Source organism: Aythya ferina (genome assembly GCF_964211825.1).
Source record: "Aythya ferina genome assembly, chromosome: 20".
Taxonomy (NCBI): Eukaryota; Metazoa; Chordata; class Aves; order Anseriformes; family Anatidae; genus Aythya; species Aythya ferina.
The window spans coordinates 8290704-8311995 of NC_140318.1; the positions used below are offsets into that span (position 1 = coordinate 8290704).

Below are 21292 nucleotides of genomic sequence, written 5' to 3' on the forward strand. Positions count from 1 at the left end.
GTGAGCGAGGGGCCTGAGCCCCCTCCTGCCTCTGGTTTTGTTCCTTGGTCCCTGTTCCTGCCCCTCTTAGCCTCCAGGGACTAGAAATAAGCCACCTCGAAAGCAAATTGCCAGCGTGGCCTTGCCAACCGGCAGCTGGCTCAGGGATGTCCTCCACCAGAGCGGGCATCAGGTTGGGCTCCCCATTATCTCTCCCACAACCATCACCGCTGAGCTGACCTACGTGCCTTCGGGTGGGCAGCCTTGGGCCAGGGGCTTCAAAGCTTCATGAAGTAGGTGAAGCAAGTCCCCCTGGCAAGTTCCAAGCATGCTGTTATTTTCCTCTGTTTTAGGGAGAGCTCTGACTCACCATGATAGCAGCATTAGTGTAAGATACGTGTTTACAAGACCAAAAAAAAGTGGAGGTTTGCCAAACCCCACAGCCCTGTCTGCAGAAAAGGCCGAGGCTACAGCGCGGGGCTGTGGTGGCGAGCGAAGGGAAATGCCCCCCGGGGAGAGCTGTGTGTCTCTGACAGTCACCAGCAGAGTGGAGACTGGTTTCCAAAACCTGCCTGGGCAATCGGATGGTTTGGGGCCCACCAGTCATGGGAAGGCAGTGGCGTGGAAATTAGGGGAAGACAGTCTGGGAGGGATTTGGTGTATGGTTAGGAGAGCGCGTCCCATTGCTCCATTGGCTGTAGTCTGGGGCTCTGTGAGCAGCACTTACCACAGCCATGTTGAGCTCTGGTCTGGATTTCTTGCTACTGAGAAGTGAACACAGGTGAGGCATCCTCACAGGAACTGGTCATTTGTCCTTGATATCTGTAAAAGCTTATTGCTTTAGTTAGCGTGACATCAATTATTTATTACTATTAATGAAGGACACAGATGGCTGTCTGGTCAATAAAATATCTCCTACTCCATGGAGATGATCTACTTAGCTATCATTTACTCTGCAGAGAATCTTTGGATTCTTACTGAAATTTAATAACACGAGCAAAGATACTACAGCAATCTAGGTCTGTGCTTCGAGGCTGCTCTGGGAGGCTGAAATCCTTCTTTATATTTGCTGGCGGGGTGTGTGAGAACACAGGCCCAGACGGGAAAGAGAAGCCCCGTTGCTTTCCATCACAAGCTACTTATCCATATAATCCCTTTTATAAAATGATCAAACTCCATCTTAAGAGATAGTTAGGTTATTTGTCCTTCTCAGGAGTCGACCATCTATTCATATCCAATTTACTTTCTTGTGCCATTACTGCCCATTAGCCTAAATATTTAGTTTCCATCTGAGTGCCTGCCCCGTTGATGTATTCACAGAACCAGCTCTCTCTTCTTGGCCTTTTTATGTCTCTGCTTGTATGGTAAACTTATGCCTTTTGTTATTTCCCTATGAAAAGCCTTCTCTCCTGCTTTTCCTATACCTTGTTGGTGAGCACAGCTGAGCTGAGCTCTCCAGCTGGGCGCTCCTCAGGGATCTGTGCAGGTTCCTTTATTGCTGCAGCATCCCAGGACCACTTCTGCCTGGTAGGGCTACGTTCGTGGTCCGCCATCCTCTTGCCTTAGTTGCATCCAGCTACAAGCCCCCAGTCTAAATCTAGGGAATAACATCATTTTTGGTCCCAGGGGAAGCTTAGGAAATCTCCTCACAGAGCACCACGGACTGAACAAAGAGACTTTCTTGTCTGAGATGAACAAAGCTGCCGTGTGCTGTTTCACCTGGGGGAGAGCACGAGAGGGCAGGTCTCTGCACTGGTTGCAGGATGGCCGATGGCTCTGGGCACTTGATTTGTCCCTGGGCTGTCCCTTACCTGTCCCTTACCTGACCCCGCATCTGCTCTCCCCAGCCCATGCAGTCTGGCACCAGCAGCAATCTTACTGCTGCTTACACAGGTGCAGGAATACTGCCAGCCTTGGCTTTCAGCACCTTTGTTAGCATCTGTTTTGCTATTTTTGTAACCACCTCTTTGCTTTTGTTTGTCTGTAGCAGGACCAGCGAGAGAGGGAAGTTCCCCAGAGGCTCAGGGCTGAACACAAAGCAACCTCTCGCTGTTGAGATTTTATTGCGGGGGTTTTGGTTTAAGCCAGGTTGACACCACATTGTTAGCCCTCATGAGCTTTGCCTCACAGCCTCCAAAGATGCCCATAGCACAGGACCTGTGAAGGTACCCACAGAAACTTGCAGACCTCTGGTTACCCCATGGCCTGTGGGGCTGCTCTGGGAGAGGGAGGTGGGTGCTGTTGGTTTCTGTCCTCTTGGCTATGTGAGATTGGGAATATGCTCTACGGATTTGGAGCTGCTTTTTCGTTTTTATTCTGTCTTTTAATGTTTTTAAAAAAAAAACATCCTGAGGAAAGGCTGCTGGGAAGGACTCTGGGATTGACACTTTCTCATCCTTGGCTTGTGAGATTCCCTGCAGGGCAGCGAATGACCTCCCTGCGCTCTCTGATGCAAGCATTATTTTTACCCTGGTGTCTCACTCCAGATGGAGGCTGCTTCAGAAGTTCTCACCTAGACACAACCACATTTCTCTGAAACCCTGCAGCTACAGAGCAGCGTTTCAAACCGATAGCAGGGGAGCGTTGGCTCTCCGGCACGCTAGAGTGAAGAGCGTGTCCAAGCACCGGGAGCGGCAGCGCAGGAGCACACACACACATACGGTCCTTACGACACATCCCACGTCATCCCAGCCCCAAACTCCTGCCAGCTTTCCCTGAGGCACTTGCCTGCCTGCATGAAGGCAGGGAAAGCTTCAGCTTGTCGGTGCAGCTCCAAATAGCAAAGCTGTCAGGGAGAAATGTCCCTGGGACCAGCCTGACGTCTGCTCGGAGATGGATGGCACCAGCCCGCAAAGAGTGAGGTCCAAACGAAGCAGGAAATGAGGTGAAGAAAGTGCAGTAATGAAAATACAACAAAACGAAACAAACACTGACATCCTTAGTAATGGTATAGGAGCTGCCAGATGGGCTTGACCCAGGGGCTGTCTAGACGGCTTCATACAGTGGCCAGTTCTGGAGGAAGGTGCGAGATGCCCACAGCAGGCACCCATGGGATGATCTGCCCCCATGAAGTTTCTTCCCGGTCAGAGGAGAGGTTGCTTGAGGTCTGAAGAGGCTTAAAGGTCTTTCCATAGTTCAGCAGCACAATCTGGTGCTGCTTTCTCGTTACGTGTTTGTGATTCATCAGTCACGGCAGTGTCTGTCCTCGGTGACTTCTGGGGACAGGGAGTTCCCCTGCCCAACCCGCTGTCGTATGAAAAGGGATGGAAATGAGCACTGGAAATGTGCAGTAGGGTTTTGTTTGTTTGTTTAAACCATAAACCCAGAGCTAAGGGACTTGCTCAAGGCCATTCAGCGCTCACAACTTCCAAGCAGCAATTTTACAGCTGCCAACCCAACCTGCCCGCAGAATTGACCTGGGCTTTGGTACAGCCCCGGCTCTGGTAGCCAGGGTAAACTACAGGGACTGGTGACAGGGCTGCCTGAAAAACGTTTGGAAAGAACAAGTCGTGCTGGGAGCATTAAAATGAATAATTAAGGCTTGGATTCCTTTAGGGAGGAAAAGAATTTATTGCTGCTCTTTTCTCTAGCCAAGGGGGACATTTGTTACTGAATTGTGTATCTTGAGACGACGCAAATGCGGCTTGGGGGGGCTGGAGGAGAGAGGATTTTTTCTTCTACCTGGGTAATCTGGCCGCACAACGAGGCGGCCCGGGCTGGGTGTACCAGTGGGATATTTCTTACGGTCTGTACCAAGAAACTAGACTTGTGTTCCGTTTCAGTAGTCCTCGGTTAATTTTGCTTGTAGAAGAAGAAAGGAAGAAATGTGCTGAGCGGGGAATTCTTCTCCTCTCTGCGCTGCGGTGTCTTGACATTTCCACGTGCACGAGGTGCCCAGCGCAGCGACCTGGGTCCAGCCCTGCTGACTGCAGTAGCTGCAGCAGCCCTCGCCCCGATTCCCATCTGTGGGAGTGAGGGCATGACCAGGGCATCTGTTGGGTTTTGTTTTTTACTGCTGGTACCTTGAGCTGGTGTAAAATGGGAATTGAAAGCAATGGGCTCCAACCGCCCGACAGCTTCCCCCGTGCGAGGAGCCAGCAGCTTGCACAGCAGTGGATAATCGGGTCCAAAAAGCTTAATAAATGGGACATTTTCGGTTTCAGCTGGGTCATGATCTAAGTGTTTAATAAGCTTTATAAACCGGGAGACCAAAAAAAAAAGTCTTTCAGCAGTTTTTTTATTGTTATTATTTTTCTTTGAGTGCTTGTAAAGGGGTGAATGTCCTTCAGTGCGGCTGAGCCGAGGGCTGCAGCAATCAGCTGCAGGAGCCAGCGGAGTGCACATGAAAGGGAATGCAAAGCTACTGATTTTCATCGAATGAATAAAAAAATAAACAGCACATTGAAAGCAATTACATCCACGCTCTATAAATGTCTCCTTTCTGATAATCTAACGTAGCAGAAACATATTTCACTGTGACAGGTAATTTTAGAAAAAAGACCGTCTCCTTTTTGAGAACTGAAGGCGCCATTAGGGCAGGACAGAGCTATTTCATGTGGGTGCCCGTGCTGTTCTGGAAACCCAGATTCCACCCTTGGGTGGTGGTCCCACACATGGTGTCTGCAGTGAGCCCACACGTTGCTCGTGTGAGCAGTGAATGCACTTTTCTGCTGTCCAAGCTATGACTTAGCACTGGCCACAGTTCTTGCTGTGGATCCCTGTTGCAGCTGACGGCCTGTGCATGTTTTCTGCTTGCTTTGTCCCCAGGCAATGTTCCCCGTACAGGCTCGTGGTCATTCCTTCCAGCCACAGCCAGCTGGACTTTGTTGCTTGCCCTTAAGCCTGTGCTGCACAGGGGTGTTCCTGCGTTATTTTGTCAATGGCCTGCAATAATTGGCATCCGTATTGATGTTTTGGTCTTTCTCGTCTCTTCGCTCTCCAGGAGAATCCTTGAGCTTTGCGGACGATTTGCTTTCCGGCCTTGCAACGTCCTGCGTGGCAGCTGGTAGGAGCCACGGAGACGTCCCCGAAACCAGCCTCTATTCGGTTATTTTCAAATGCCTGGAACCAGACGGTCTGTACAAGTAAGGAGGGTCGTGTGGGGAGGTGCTGGGGGAAGGGGGATCTCCAATACAGTTATTTAATTGTTATTTATCTTTTTGATCACTACCATGTTACACCAGACACTGGAGAAATGATGAGACTGTTGCTTTGGGCGTTAGGCTCAATCAGTGAAATGCAGAAACAGTGTCTGCCAGTACGGCACTGGAGGCACTGGTTTTCTGTTGGAGACCCCATTGAAATAACTCAGATTTCCAGCAAAATAGACTTTCAGGTCTGTGACTAGTGGGGTAGGGCTGTCTCACACGGACAAACTGAGCTAATGTGCTCAGATGGCAGCAAGCTGCCCACCCTGGCCAAATTCCTGGTGGACCGAGATGGCCAGAAGGTTGTAGGTGTGGGAGGTGTTGCTCACGTGGGTTGCTGTTTATACCAGCAGGACTCGTATACCAGCTCAGAGATGCCCCAAATGCATCTGCCCACCATGTCATCGGTTATGTTGTAGTGCTTGGTCACATCTGTGCTGGTGTTCTTCTTCACTTGACTATTCTGAGATGATGCCTTTGAGAAAATGGGATTGGATTTTCTGTTTGAACCCCATGGGAGTAGCTCGTGTCCAAAGTAAAGGGAAAATTTCAGCATCCAATTATTACTTTCTGTGTCAATACAGTTTGGAGGGGGTCTGGTCAAGAGGGTAGGAATGAGCTTCCATAGGAATGGAGAGCACATGGAGGCAGATTGAAGGCAGGAACATGAAGGAGCGGAGGAGGCAGGGCAGAGCCATGACACGGGCACAGCAGCATGGCCCCGTTATATTTTTCTTCCCACCAGAAAAGGACAGAGGAGGCTCAGCAGGTGCAGCAGGTGCTCCATTCGAGCATCCCTTGTTTCGCTGTGGACTGCCCCAGCCAGAACAGCCCTTGGGGTGATGAGGAGTTTTGCTGTCTGTCTCAGAGGCCCCAAAATGCAGAAGCAGATGGGGAAGATGTCACCCACCATGCAGCACTTCTTCTGCTCCCAGGTCCAAGGGCAGCCTGCAGCCCTCTGCCATCGGGCAGGGGGACAGGGAGCTGACATCTTCAGACCCCTCTTCCTCCCGTGTACTCTCTAGAAATGGCATCTTCTGTTCTGTGGGGGATGGCAGGAGTCAGGAGGGTCAGAGGAGAGAGGGAGGGAGAGAGGAGGCGAGGAGATGAAGGAGAGATGCAGTAAGCAAGAGAGAAACACCCAGGGCTTAATGTCAGAGAGACTGTAATAATTAAAACACATTTCGTAGTGAGTAATGAAACTTTTTATGGGACCACAAAAGCAGTTAAAGCAAGAGCTGGCAAATGGTCTGTCAGCGAGAACTTTTTAAGATCTTGATTAATACTTTCCCTTTGCCTCCCCCTCCACCGCCCCCCAGTTAAGTATGTTGACAGCCTCCAAAAATGGAGCAGTCTTTATTACGCATCCCTCGAGCAGGGCCGTGTCCAGGAGCAGGCTCCAAGTGATACCTCTTGCCATTTAATCATTTGAAATGTTTTCTCGTTAAATATATAATAACGCGTAAATACAATTATTAATATCACTGGAAACTGGGCTGCCCTGAAAAGGTGCCAAGGAGAGCCTGGAACAACTGCAGAGCTTGCTAATAAAGCGCCGCCTGTAAAATTGGTGGGTTGTGAGCTATCGGCAGTTTGGCTTATGCTGCCAGGGCGCTGGGCACGGGGAGAGCTGCTGGGTTTGATGGGGAGGTTGCTGCCGAGGTGAAGGCATGGAGCTGGGAGCCAGAAGGTCTGGCTGTTCGGCATCACGGGCTGCCAGATCATCTTCCCCATCTGCTGGGCAGGGATAATTGCACTCACCCGTCTCTTCAGGGGCTCCGTGATCTAATTCCCGATGTCTGTAAAGGGCCGGGAGAACCTTGGGTGGGAGGCGTGAGGCTTTGTCCGGGGTTGTGTCATCCCTTTGGCCAAAGCCAGGCTTCTGCTCTGCAGTCTTGCCTCGCATCACCATGGTGGGGGTAAGCAGAGGTCAGTGGTGCCCCACGGCCCGGGGTGGCTGTGGGCAGCTCCTGGTGCCCCCAGGTGAGGGACAGCAGCTCTCCATGGGGAGCCGCTGCTGTGTGCAGCCCTCAAACATCCGTCCCTTGGCACTGAGGAGCTTTGGACCTGGTGTTCCTGCGGGGACAGGACAGGGGTGACGCACAGCGCTGGCTCTGTCCATCGGCTAATTCTCAGCAGGGCTTGGCGTGCCCTTCGCAGGGCTGCACGTGCTGACACGCACTTGTACGGACACACATCCGTGCTGGCACATGTGGGGCACAGACCTGCTGTCCTAGGAGCCCCAAAAATGTGAGCGCACACACTGCAGCACACCTTGCTCAGCATCTGATGCTGCACGTGCCAGCACACCTGCGGGGACCGATGCTCCTGTGCTCCCCGTGTTCGTGTACGCTACCGTGGGTGCATCCATATCCAGCACACACGCGTCTGTTCCAGCCCAGGACCCAACCAGCACATGTTTACTTAGCATCTGTGCATTCTCAGATACATAAGTACACACATTAAATATTCCGCTGTTCAGATGTCCATACAGTTGCGACACAGCGTGAAGAAAGCCAGAACAGTGAAATGTGAGGCTAACACTCTGTTCTGAGCCCGCGCGGACATAACAACAACAGAAACACGGGCACGGGGTCACTCCTTAAATTGAATTTCTTCTGCTTGTTTCATTTGTTTCTGTGGAAAAAATAGCTGTGTTGGAAGGCCCCGAGCTGCTATAATCCTGGTTATAGCAGCTCGGCAGGGACCTGTGCTTTTCTCCAGGCTGGTAGGTGAGCACACGGACCCTGCAGCATCAGAGCTCTTCAAAAGCAAATGCTTTTGCTTGTTCAGTAGTCTGAGGGTATCACGCAAACTGAGGAGAGGAGACTGTGAGATCATGGGAGTCTCTTCTGCTTTGTAAATGCGTCTGACGTCCTGTCCCTTTTCTTCTCTAGTACCTACGGCAATTTCACTGCTGTTGGCCACTCATTTGGCAGATTACCAGGCTGAGATCAAAGCTGGGCTTGAGCATGAAAAACAAAACCAAAAAATGCTCTACAAACAAGCAAATAAACAGCCTGATTGATTTCTCTGCTTTTGAGACTTCTGTAATTTCAAAACATAAACTAACAAAAGGAGAACTAATTTCTTTGTCCTTTGCAATTTCAGCCTGATGAAAATATGTTGCCTGTCAGCCCTGTTCTTTCCCCTGCCTGTAGTACGTAGGGGCTGAGATTCCAGTCCCTGCACAGAGGGTTTTCCGAAGGAAAGTAGTTTGTTTCAACAAAGACGTGTGTGCTCCATCGGCTGGCGTGCACACGTGGACACTCCTGCTGGTCCCACAGGTGGGGGTGCCCACGCTTGGGATCCGTGCTACAGTCCCATGAATGCCCTCAAACACAAAGTACCTCTGATGGGCTTTGATGAATGACAAGTTTGGTTCAAGCTCTTAAAAACAAAAGGCTTGTAATTCTTGCGGAACACCTCATGGGTCTGGGGATTCTTCTCCCAACACTCAGCTGGACCAGAGGCCATCCATCAAGCGGCCTCCCAGGTGGATCTGGAAGAGGATGGGGTGAGGAAGGCAGAGGGAGAGCTGTCTCTGCGTCTGTTCAGTGCTTGGCTGGTGCGGGCCAGCCAGTTGTGTCCGAGGTTAATGCCAATCAGACTGATGGTTTGGGAGCCTGGGAGCATCGCTCTGTGACAGGCAACTCATGGTGTTTCAAGTCCCAAATGCCAGCTGGGAGAAGGGGCTCTGCCTTGTTTCGGGGGTCAAATCCAGCCTGGAGGACTGACCTTGCGTAGCTCATGATCCTGACGTAGCTCACCACCTACAAACACAACAGCTCTCTTTGGTGCTGAGATGAGGGCTTCCCTTGTGCATCCCGCAGCCTCCCTGAGCCTTCAGCCCTGCTCATCGATCTCGGCTTCTCACCCCATCATTCTCCAGGCTCCTGGGGATGCCTCATTGCTGAGCTGTACCCGATCGGCTGCCTGAACGCAGCTCTGCCAGCCCAGCACGTTCCTTTCGGATACGTGGTGATACACCAAGAGCTGGGAGCCAGAAAGGGAGATTTTGGAAAGGGAAATGAAAACCCCCTCCAGCTCCTTATGGAGCTGTAGTGCAAACACACCAACCTCTTCCCTGTGCCACAGATACTATAATTATAGATTAGATTAAATCCCAATGTTTCACTTTATTTACATTCCTGACCTAGCCTATTCATTTCCGGTGTTTGTGCCAAGAATCAGCACAAAATTTACTGGAAATAATATGGAAGTCATCAGGATCCCTTCCAGAGCCTTTCCTTGGAGTGTGTTCATGTGCTGAGAAGGAGCCTCCAATTTGCCTTCCCTTTGCTGGCCCACATGGAGCTTCCTCAGGGTGATCCCGAACCAGCCCAAAGGCTCTAGCAGAGTGAGTTTTGGGAACAGTAGGAACCCATTCCCATGGGATGGTCAGGCCCTTCCATGGGATGGAAGTGCATTTAGGATTCTCAGACCACCACCACAAGGCTCCCAACCACAACCAAGTCCTGTGCACCCAGCATCAATGCCTGTTGGGCCACCTCCCGCATGGCTCCTCTGTCATTGTGTGCCCAGCAGTGAAAATACTTTTTTTTTCCTTCTTTTTTTTTTTTTTTTTTTTTTTTTGGCAAGCTGAAGGAAAGAGGCAAAGTGGCTGAATATTGGGAACCTGCCGTAGCACTGAGAGACAGCAACTGCAGCTCAACGAGCTGAACATGCTGAAGGAACTGGCTCGGAGCGAGGCTGATTAATGTTGACTGACCTCTGCCTTGTGCAGAGCTGGGATAAAGAGTGGAATGGAAACCCTTGGTGCTCAAGTGTCTGCTAATGCTGGCAGCGGTCCGCTGCTCCTTATATGATACTAATTGTTATTGTTGGTCTTCCGTCAGGAAGACACATGAATGAGCACTGGAGAAATCGGAGACAGATCCCGACTAGCTCAGTGGCATGGGTTAAAACACATCTGTTACAGCCCTTGGCTGAGGCCCCCGTGTGCACAGGAGCTGTGCTGCTTCATTGAATCCACCTCTGCTGTTCCACATGCGTTCCAGCTTCCTGAAGTTGAGCAGTGCATGGCTGCAGTTTCTTCTCAGGCGCTCCTGGCTTGCAGAAGCTCATACAAGGCAAGTCAGGAGTGGAACAAGTGTTTGCTAAATCCCAGCTGCTGGCTCCTCCTTCCTCAGCAGTGTAGGATTGCTTCAGAACCAGGGTGCCCCAGCGCTGGCTGGGATGTGGGGTTGTTTTTGCTGAAGTGAGCCCAGCACCGAGCTGTCTGGGCTTTGTGCAGCTCTCTGCAGTGGAGGTGGATTGGCCCCAAGAAAGGCAGTCTGTAGGGAGAATAGGGTCAGGAGAGGGAGGAGATAGTCTCACTGCTGAGGTTAATGAAGTCCTGTGCATGTTGGGCTCTTGCTTCCAACATGGGCTTCTTTTCTCAGCACCCTACACAGAAGCGTACACGTGTGGAAGCCATGGAAGGCATCCCTGCTGTCATCATGGCCAGTCGAGGTGCAGGAGGCTCCTCCCAGCTTGGCCATCTGCTCCGCTGGGTGATGCAAGCAGGTCACTTTGTCTCATCTCCATCTCTTTGTCTGCACCCGTGGTCTGAAAGCTCAGGTTTTAAGTTGCCTCTGGCCATTTCTGTGCATGGCCCAGCCCGCGTGACTCAGAGCAGGGCCTCCAGGTGCTACTGCAATATTGCTGTCCTGACCGTTTGCCATCGCCGGTCTGAAAGTTGGGTTCGTGCCTGCATCCTCCTTCGGATCTGTCTCCTACCAGCATCCAGCCACCTGGGACACATCTGGCACCAGGAGGTGTCTTTCCACTGACCTCAGCGGAGCCTTCCTCCCCAGGAGCTGCCAAGCGCATGAGCATCTCCTGCCTTTTTGCAGGACAGGCCAAGTTATCCTCCCCAAATCCTCTGCTTCTGCTCCCGCCTCGTGCCACAGAGAGAAACAGAACAGCCTTTGTTGCCTTCCGCAACCAGCTCCTCCCCACCCTTTCCTCCGGACGTCCGGATTGAAATAACATTCTTGGTGGTTTTGTTCTGAAATCTCCTGGCACCCGAGCTTCAACCCTGGCTGGGTCCCGGCCCGGCTGCATTGCTCCTTTGGGGCGGCGGGAGGAAGGCGGACGGTGGGGAGGAGGAGGAGGAGGAGGCACAGCCGGATGGTTGGGGAGGGTATTGCAGTGGGGGAGTGTACAAATGGAGGATTCTTCCTGGCAGTGGTGATGGGGTGGAGAGGAGGGGTTCGGCCCGTTCATCTGCTGGTAGACAAATGGACCTCTGCAGTTCCACCTCTTCCCATCACAGATTTACTCCCCCCTTGCAATCATGGACTTGGATTGTATTTTTACCTCTGTGTGTGTAGAAACCTAAACTAACATAGATCGGTCCAAGTTTTATCTCATTGACTAATGGCAGAGCAAGTACAGGAGACACAATATAAATATCAGCACAGATATTGCTGGCTTTGATTTCCCTCTAAGCTACCAAAAGCTGCACTGTGCTGTGGCGCTGGAGTCATTTGTTTTGTTCTTCGGTTCTCCACGTCACAGAGCACCTTTTTTCTGAAGGCTGGAAAGCTGGGGACCATGGAGATTCGATTCTTAGAGCAGAACTGGGTTTTGAACCCTTCCAGGACACAAGGATTTCACTGCTTGCAGGGGGTATTCCTTTTATCTCATAGGGGAAAGTGGGTCAGGAGAAGGACAAGTGGCTTTGTTCTTCATTTTCTAGATGGGGAAGCTGAGGCAGGGAGCAGTGATGTGATGTGCCCGAAGCTTTCCTTGAGCTGGGTCTGACTATTGAGGTGAGGGGTGTCCTCACTCAACTTCACCCAAACCCCAGCTACCTGTGAAAATTCTGCCTCCTCCTGTGACTGCTTCCCTGCAACCAGGAGCAGCTCAGCCTGATATTTGCAGACAAGTCAAGGTTTTTTTATAGGCTAATTCCAGCCTTAGGAGCGGCAAAAAGGAGGTCAGCTGTATCCATAAATACACCACGGGAAGGATGTGACAAGCTGCTCCGAGGCCCAGGTGTTCAGGTACTGCTGCACCCACAGCTCCTAGCTGAACCTCGAGCCATCCACACATCCCATGGAGTCAATCAGTTCAGGCAGGCTCTGGATGGGACCCCAAGTCCCAAAGGCTGGAGATGCTAGGCACAAAATGTGCTGCTGATCCACACAGGAAGGCAACTCATAAGCTAATCCTGCCTGCCCATCTTTCCCCCCGTGCTCTAGAGGTTTTTGGATTCCATTACCTACAAGATCTGTCCCAGTTCAGACCAGCAATGTATACACATCTCATATATGGCCTGCGAGGCCATAGAAGTGGTTAAACATGTATTTATTATTTATTTATTGATGGAGCCCTGCATGGGAGGTTGCTGAATGCAGCAGCTTTGCAGATCTCGAGTGGCCTTTAACTTATTCCTTGGGTCTGGGGATTTCCCCCCCCCAAAAAAAGAAGTTTGTTTATATTTTTTTTCTCTCAGCTTGGTGTTTTTTCAGCTCTTTTACAGGGAATTTTGAGGATGCTGAGTGCAGCTGGGCATTTTCGGGCTGGTCCAGTCTTTGCCTGCAGGGCCTGACCCAGACCCCTTGCAGTGATGGGATTCATTGTTTCCCTGGACTTCAGTGAGCCTTCATTTCAGGTGATGGAGCAGGAGTGTGGTAGGGCATGGTGTGCGATTCCTCAGCTGCAACTGCTGCTGCTTAGCTCTTGCTTAAAAGCAGATTCTTCCAGATCCAGGAAAAATCCCACATTTTGGTAACTTTTTCAGCTGCATGTGCTGAGATGTTTGAAAACCCTCAGTCCCCCAAGGTCTGAGCCCTCATTGCCTGTCTTGAGTTGTTAGTGCTCGGGTGGCCAAATCTCTGCTGAAGAACTTGTGTTTGTAAAAATAACCAGTGAATTTGGGTACCTCTGTTTTGGGAGCACCATCTTCAAGGCTTCTGCTGAGTTCAGCTGAATTTGTACCAGAGTAGGTCAATGTAAAATTAAGATACTTGTGAAAATAGCTGCTGCTTCCTGAGCTGTCCTGCCTGTAAAAGAGGTGCTAGAGCTGAGCTACATCCTTTGCTAAGCTCCCTGAAGGCTGCCTCAAGTGGTTGCCAGAGAGCTCAGGGAGATGAACCGCATTGACTGGAGCATCTCTGGTTCCTTTGGGTGTATTGGCGTGACTTCAGCACGATCTCCCCATCACCGGATAAAAAATGTTCCTCTCCTACAGCCCAAATGCTGCCTTTGCAGCCCAAGCTGGGAAGCCCGATGTGACAGCAGGAGGTGAGCACCAGGATCATGAGAGCAACAGCGCGGCATGGGGCAGCTGCCAGCTGCACGCGCTCAGCACAGAGCCCTTTGTCCAGGCTCCGTCCTGCTGCAGCCAAGTTGGCTGGAGGTGGCTGTTTGTCATCTGCTTCCTTTGGGCAGTCTCGTCCAGAAATCCGCGTGCTGGTTTTTCCACTCTGTTGAGACATATCTGTAGGTCTGAGGGAACAAGACATGGGGAGGAGTTCAGCAGAGAGCAGGGCAGGCTCTGTCATGGAGCACCACCCATGGAAGTCCCACCTCACCGTGTAGATGCCACCTCTGCAACCAAGCAGCTACTTCTTGGCTTCCTCTCCCACTTTGTTATGCTCTTTCCTTCACTCTAATACCTGAGCTTGGCACCTCCTGGCTACCTCGTGCTCCAGTCTGATGCCACCTTGTACTGCCAGGGATAGATATATTTGCCTGGAGTACCTCTGGAGTGATGTCCCCCAACACATGCCCTCATCACTCCTGGTCACCACACACGCACACACTTCCCTCTGCTTGTCAGGAATGAAATAAATTTGATTATACAGCAATATGGTTTCTGTTATGAAAAGGGGAAAGAAAATACCCTGGCTTTCACTGAAAGCCTTCAGAGCCAAAGCTTATGTCATAATTTAAACGTTTCTAAAAAAAGAAGTAGGGGCGAGGGTCGCTCTTTGTTCAGGGGATGATGGCTGGAGGGGACAGCGGGGAAGGGGTCCTCTCTTCATCGGATGAGCTGATGGAGCTGGGTTTAAGACCTGCTGCCTGGGCAGGAATATAGAGAAGGGTGCCGAAATTCAGAGGGCTCAGTGCTGGGTCTCTGGTAGATGTTTGCCCAGGCACCTGAGACCACAGGCTTGGTGCTTACCCCTTGGGCTGAAGACCTTCTGGGGTGTTTGACCCTCAAATTGGGGTCTGCTGCTTTTTTTCCATCTTTTCTGCCCTTGGTTTCTGCTGGGGAAGCCTGAGGGCAGTGCACAGAGCAGGGACACAAGCTATGCCTGCAGCCCCTGGCATAGTTTTCTCCTTCCTTCTAAGCATCTCCCACCGCCCTGCAGCTATGGAAATAGCCTCAGCTCTTAATCTTGTTGCGCAACCCCAAACAGAAGAGCCTGCCGCTGGGCTGGGATGCTTTCATATTTTCTTTCTGTCTGGTGTGCGTCATTGCAACATCACAGCCTCCCGGCCTGCCTGTGACAGGGTGTGGGAGGAGCGCGCATCCTGCACGCAGGAGGCTTGGTGCTCGCCGGGGCCGCAAGTGGGACCCGCCTCAGGCTGTCTGGGGAACCTCTCAGAGCAGGCATCACAAACCAAAATGCTTCCTCGGTGCCCTTCAGCACGTCACCAAAGACGTAAAGGAAGGGATTTGGGGCTGTTTTGGCTTCTGCAGGTTGGGCACTTGGCCCCACCCTGCGCCGCCCTCCCTGCAGGAACATCCGTCGTGTGCAGCCAAGGGCCGAGGTGTGTCCCCGGTGTGGGCAGCCTGTTCTCTGGTGCAAAACGCCGTCCTAATAGCAGCACCTTCCTGCCTAATGGTGATCTTAGCTGTCCCAGAGATCTGGGATACTGCCCGAGAGTCACATCAGTGCAGCTCTCCCTGCTTGACGCCCATAAAGGAGCTTTGGGCCTTCAGAGGGCAGCGAGCACACAGCCAGGGTAATCCCATAAATCCAGCCCTTGTGGCCCTGCTGCAGGGTGCGTGTTTGCCTGAGGGACAGGCCACCTCTGAGGAGCATCAGTGCTACCAGGGTGACCCTCTCTGTGCTCTCTCCCTCTTCTTCTCCCTGGGTCTGGGGGTTTTGTTAGGCTTTGTGTAAATTTTGTGGTGCTGTGTCCCCATGGGTCCTGCCATCCATGAGCACTGGACCAATGTCCACGGAGCTGTATGATGAGGACTGATGTGTGCACCTGTCCATACCATTTATTGGCTTGGGACTGGGACACCTCTTTGCTGGGCTCTGTCCCATACCAGTAGCAGAAACACGTACCTTAGAGCGACCCAACAGCCACATAAAACTGCGCTCCTGTGGCCTGGGGTGAAATCGTAGCCAGATCCTGCTCTAACTTCTGGGCATGCAGGTATATGTTGAGGTGCCCAATGAAAACGTGTGTGTGCATGGAGCTCTGCTGGGTAACCCACGCCCCTCAGGCAGGGCTTTCCTTGTCAGTGTAACCCACAGCACTGCAGTGACTGCAGCAGCCCCAATACCGCTGAGTCCCAGCCCCATGAAGACAGGGCACCCCAGTACCCCCCTGGGCAGCACCTTGCCATCCCCGAGGTTCCTCTACCACAAACCCAACCCCTCCAGCAGCCTCCCCATCGAGGTGTCCCCTCGTGTGTGTCCCCCCCATGGCTCCCCAGCCCCTTGCAGGCCCCCTCCGGCCTTTGTGGCCTTGTACCTGCTGCACCGGGATTGTTTTCCAAGGGGAAACACGAGGTGAAGCGTTAACTCCACAAGGGCCTTTCCGTGCAGTGCGCTGGGATTAAATATTTATGTTGGCAAAAAGCACGTAATAGGCAGCTCAAGATCAGAGATAATGAAATGGAGGTGTGTGGGGAAGGGGGGCAATGCGGCGGAGCATGCGGGAGCAGAAGGGAGAGGGACCCAAGTGGGTTGTAGTATGCGTGCAGGGGGATTGCTTTTGTTTTCATTAATACCCCACCTGCTTGGGGGGGAGGAATTGGAGCCCAGACGTGTCTCTGGGAGCCCTGCAGCACTGCCAGGAGTGGTGGCTGGGTGACTTCGGAGGGGACTGTCCTGGGGCAGACTCCTGGGGTTAGCGAGGGATGCGCCCCGCGTGTGTCACCCGCAAGCGATGCGCGGCCCTAAATCATTAATAGCGCTGATATAGGATCCCTCGCTCTTCCAGACCGCTGCAGTCAAGGTTATTTACCGGTGAATGTATCCGATCAGGCGGCAATGTGGTTTGGATTATCCGGAGGGTTCCCGATCAGGTCAGGAGGCCGCTCATTGCAGGCGCGCCGAGCGAGCCTCGTTGGCGGGCGCTAACGGAGAGCCACGCGCGGGGAGGAACGGGGCGAGGACAGCGGGCAGGGAGAATGCTGCGGGGACAAACCGCCCTGCCGCCGGCCATGGGAGGAGAACGAGGAGCGCATGCAACAGCAAAGGGCGCTGCTCTTTCTCAATTCATTATCTTTATGAGACAACAGCATCCCTCTCCCCCCCCTCCCAGCGAACCTCGCGGAAGGCGGTGCGTGGGGGGGTGAGCCCCGCGCCGCGCGGTGGGACCGCGGCCAGTGGCGCAGCCCCCGGGGAGGTATGAAACAAGGCATGAATGGAGTGTTAGGAGAGAATGGAAACTCTCAACCGGCTCCCAGGCTGGTTCTCTTGCGGGGGGTCCCTTGCTCACGATGACAGCGCTGCCTCTCATAAACACGCATTTCCTCATCCCCGTTTGTTTCTCTCTCTTGTGCAATCGCGTGTACCAGACGGGAATGGGAGTGAGTCCCAACGGTTCGCCAATGTGTCACAGAAAGCCTTCCCACCCTGCCACCAACGAAGTACTGAGAAATAACAGCAGGATTTGAAAGAAAAAAGGAGAAGAAAGAAAAAGAGAAAGAAAGGAAAGATGGGGTAGCTGGATGGGTTTGCTACTGGCCATGAGTTATTATTATGAGTGTAAATTCGAGAGCACGGCTGCACTGGTAGTTTGCAGCATCAACCAGTGCTCAGAAGCCCCCGTTGCACTCAGTGCTGGGCATCCCCCTGGGAAAAAAAAGTTCCTTCCCTGAATGACTTTCCTGGGTAGAAAAAATGGGATAAAAATAGGGGCAAAGTGACTTGGCTGAGATGACACAGTGCTCAAACCAAGAGAGAAACTCCATCCCCTGTGCTTGGCTGCGCTTGGGGGTGCGAGAGCATCGCGGCTTCTGTGCTTCCTTCCCGTTACCCTTGCAGTTCGTGGGCATCTGCTGGGCTACCGTTCTTAAAAAATGCCCTCAGGACAGATCACAAATGGGGTGAGGTATGGTGCTGGGGTCTAGAGGCATGGGCAAGTCCCACCATCAAGCACAGCAAGTCCCCTGGACCGGTGGTTGATGGAAGAAGTGCTGGAGCCCTCACCTGGGCTGGTGGAGCACGGCTGGTGGACCCGTGTGTTAGCTCAGAAGAGCTGCCGGGAGCTGCAGTCCCTGCTCCTGGAGTGAAAAACAAGGGAGGAGACTCCCAGGAGAGGTGTCTCTGGAGCAGCACCTCCGGACACTCGCCAACCCGTCCCGTGCCGTGCTGCAGGAGCGAGGCGGCTTCGTGGTGCACGGGAGCGGGTGTCCAGCCCCTCGGAGGCCAGCTGGGGGTAGCAGGGCTCGCTCTTAGGACTGCTCGGCCGTATAGCCATCATTTCAATAAAGAAATGATTAAAAGGGGGTGGGGAGGGGGGGGGGAGAAAAACCCAAAACATCTGTTTTACTTCAAATCGGGGAAGATTCCTTTGCTTGCAAGGAATGTGTAAATCACGCCGGGCTGGGAGATGTACATAACCCTGCCTGAAAGCTCCCTTGCACTTCAAACGAATTCTAACGTGCTTACTGGGATTTTGTTTTTATTATTTGTTTCTCTCCCACCCACCCCCCCGCCACCCTGTCCCTGCCGGAGCTGTGAGAACCTCCCGCCCGCTGCCAGCCGCTCACCACGTCCCCCTGCCAGCCGGGGCCACGGGGCAGAGGCCGGCGGGCAAAGGTGGCCGGGGAATGGGCTGGCATCCTTCTGCTGGGGCTTGCTGGCACACACAGCCCTTGCCGGGTGGGTTTGGGGCCGTGGCAAGGACCCACTCTCACAGACCAGTGCAAGTCATGGCTACCTCTCGCTTGGAGGCCGGCACATTTGGCTCCCTCCTTGGATTTTGCGAGCGGAGGCAAGCGGAGGCGTCCCCCCGCCTCCCAGCCGTCCCATTGTGTGCTTTGATTGTTGGCAGGCTCCGGGTTGCTTTGTTTTAGGAGGAGGGTGAAGCCGGGGCTGGCAGGCGGTGCCAGAGGACAAACCCAACGGAGCTGGACGCTGCGGGCAGGGAGCACGCAGCCGCCCCGTGCCGGCCGAAGGTGATGCGCCCTGCGCCGCAGCGACCACCCCAGGGCCAAGGGAGACCCCGCTCCCTGCGGTCGGTGCGGCCCGTTGTCTTTCTTCTCAGGCTCTCGACCAGGAGGCCCTATTGTGGTGGCTTATATAAGAACAGAGAGCCATCAACTCGCTTGACATAGACCACCCACTACTCCTCAGATGACACTGCCTTTTGAAGTCGCTACCAGTCTGGGCTGGATTTCAACCAGCAGTCCAGATGGAAGCCAAGCCCCCAGGAGGATGAGAACAAGCCCCACCAAGGGGAACTCCTGGGGTAGCAAACTGTGGAGTGTCTGGTTCTTGTTTAGAATGACTGTGAGGTTGGGAGGGGCAAATGTTTCCCAATTTGCCAAGGGTCACAACCTTCCTCTCCCCCCATCTCCCTGGGGCCGGCCATGGCCAAGCTTCGCAGAGCATTTGTAGGTTAAGTGGCTGGTATGGTTAGCTGCGAACATTTCCATTGTGGAGCTCGCCACAGGGGTCCAGGGCCTCTCTTCTCTCTCCTTTCTCCCTGGCACAACGGGAGGAAGAGTTTGATTTATTCTCCCTCGCCTTCTGAGCAGCCTTCTCGTCTCCTGCAGCCACAGCCGTGCTCGGAGGGAGGAGAGCAGCGGTCCCACACTGGCCCAAGGTGCAGGAAGGTACCCAAAGCGACGTGTCTCTCTGGAGACCCACCCGGCACGCAGGACTCACATGCTCATGCTTTCAGATGAGGCTGAAACCCACCCAGCCACTGATTTTTACAAAGAAGCTGAGCAAAACCTCAAAATAATGACCTACCCCTAAACATGTAACATCATGGAGCTGAGGCTGGAGGCTTTGGATTGTCTGGGGCTCAGGGAAGAGGGGCAGGCTTGTCCCCGACCCCAGGGACAGGGCAGGGGCTGCGGGGAGAGCAGAAGGCGTTGCAGCCAGAGGGAGAGAGGACGTGGGTGCTGTCGGGGGGTCCCAGCAGCAGGGGGATCGGGGTGCTCAGGTCTGGCAGAGAGCAGGAGCGATGGGTGTCACGGTGCCAGGGTAAAGACTGCGGCAGGAGCTGGGGGACGCTGAGCCTGGGGAAAGCCCTCCCAGGACAGCTCGCTTCCATCACTAGCTCTCGCTGACGCTCTGCAGCCGGAGCAGGGCGAGCTCCTGTGGTTTGCAGCCCGCAGCTCCCATCCGAGCCAAGTGGGGGGAATTGTTCCAGCAGCACGGGGAGCTGGAGGCGACTCGCTTGACCTTCGTGCAAGGGCTTTGTTTGGGATCTCCTGGTGAGTCCCAGCAGAACAGGGACTCTGGCGCTTGACAGACCGATAGGAGATGCTTTTGCTTCACTGGAGACAAAGACACCAGCCAGAGTGGCTCAGCTCCACCTCCTCCTGGTCCTTCCCTCCACCAAAGGACACTAAGACTCACCTCCTGGGTGATCCGGGTCCCTCTGTGACCTTGCCAGGTGAGTGGGGACAGCTTGCCACGAGCCCTGGGACAGGCAGTGAAGGCTGTGAAGGGTCAGGCCAGCTCTTGCTGCATTGCCTCTATGAGCACATCTGCTAAACCTCATCCTCACAGCCAGCAGGACGAAGGGACACAACCACCAAAAAACGTGGACCTTGAACACCCCCTCTCCCTCTTCTCATATCTGATAATTCCACAGCGATCCAGCTTTTTCTGCCATTGTCCCATCCCCAACATTTGGGAGCTCTCTCTGGGACATCCTGAGGCTTTGCTGGGCACCTTCAAGCTAACAAAAGACCAAGACCCCTTAGTCCTTGGAGTGAGCATAGGAGCAGAAGCCTCAGGGTTGCGACATGCTGTGTTAACGTTATCTCATTTCAGGGCTGCTTTTTGGATGCGCTGTCCTGCTCCCGTGCCAAGGAGCTGTTCTCTCATCTGCATTTCATCCCCACCAGGAGCTTTTTCCAGTGCAGCAGCCCCTCTCTGTACGGGCACTTGCTCGGCTCTGCCTTGGTCAGTGCTGTAAAGCTGCTGCTGCCAGGACGTGTTCTGAACATGAGCCATGCACCAGGGAAACAGAAACCGTGTCACAAGCAAGGGGTGAGGGACCAATTACCTGCTGCTTGCAGAGGCTGCACGGAGCAGGGATGCCACGGGAGGAAAGCTGCAAGAGAGAGAAAAAGGAGAGGGGGGAGTTCAGCAGGCACCGCGGGTGCTCTCAGCCCCAGGATGGTGACAGCACCGTGGGGATGCAGCGAAAAGAGGGGCTGCAGTGGCAGCACTGCGCCTCCTGCCTAAAACCTTGGCCCTGCTGGATCTGGCTGGGTTTTTCCCTCGGTTGCAGTGAGACATGTTTTTGCCTACGGCCGTCTTGGCACTGCCTCCCACAAGGTGTGCGGATGGCAAAGGAGCGCCTTGTGGGATGTTGGCCCTCCAACACAGGTCGCATTCAGGAGCAGGGCTCCAGGGAGCAGGAGGTGGCCGTGTATCAAGGCTCTCTTTCACAGCCACTGCGGTGCTGGGAATTGCTGTGCTGGGGCTGGGGGGGGCTATGGACAGGGCTTCTAGGGAAATCTGGGGAAACGGAGACATTGTGCCTGCAGCGCCTGTCCTACCAGGGATTTCTCTCGCAGCAAGGCAGTGGATCTGGGCAGTAGCCTGCACGGGATTTTTAATTAATTTCCTTCTTTCCCTTTCATCCTTTTGTTGGGACTGTGACAGGGCTCTGAAATGAGGAGAGATGGATGAAACGCTGTGAGGGGTGCGAGCACAGCAAGGGCAGCCCGGCTCTGCTGCTTGGTGCAGGGGCCAGGCACTCAGCCCTTCCCTCCAGCTTCTGGCTGCCCGTTGCCTTCCAGCTGGGGGACAGCGGGCGAGCCTTCAGGC

The 21292-nt window shown here is 53.5% G+C and overlaps 1 protein-coding gene across 3 annotated transcripts in view; it reads left to right on the plus strand.

Moving 5' to 3' along the window:
• Nucleotides 1-21292, plus strand: part of ASTN2 (astrotactin 2) — a 315865-nt gene that overhangs the window by 278723 nt on the left and 15850 nt on the right. For all 3 annotated transcript variants that reach the window (XM_084494620.1, XM_084494621.1, XM_084494623.1), the window contains one exon: nt 4922-5063. In XM_084494620.1, the coding sequence (XP_084350746.1) occupies nt 4922-5063 (142 nt within the window). The remainder of the gene's footprint in view (nt 1-4921; nt 5064-21292) is intronic.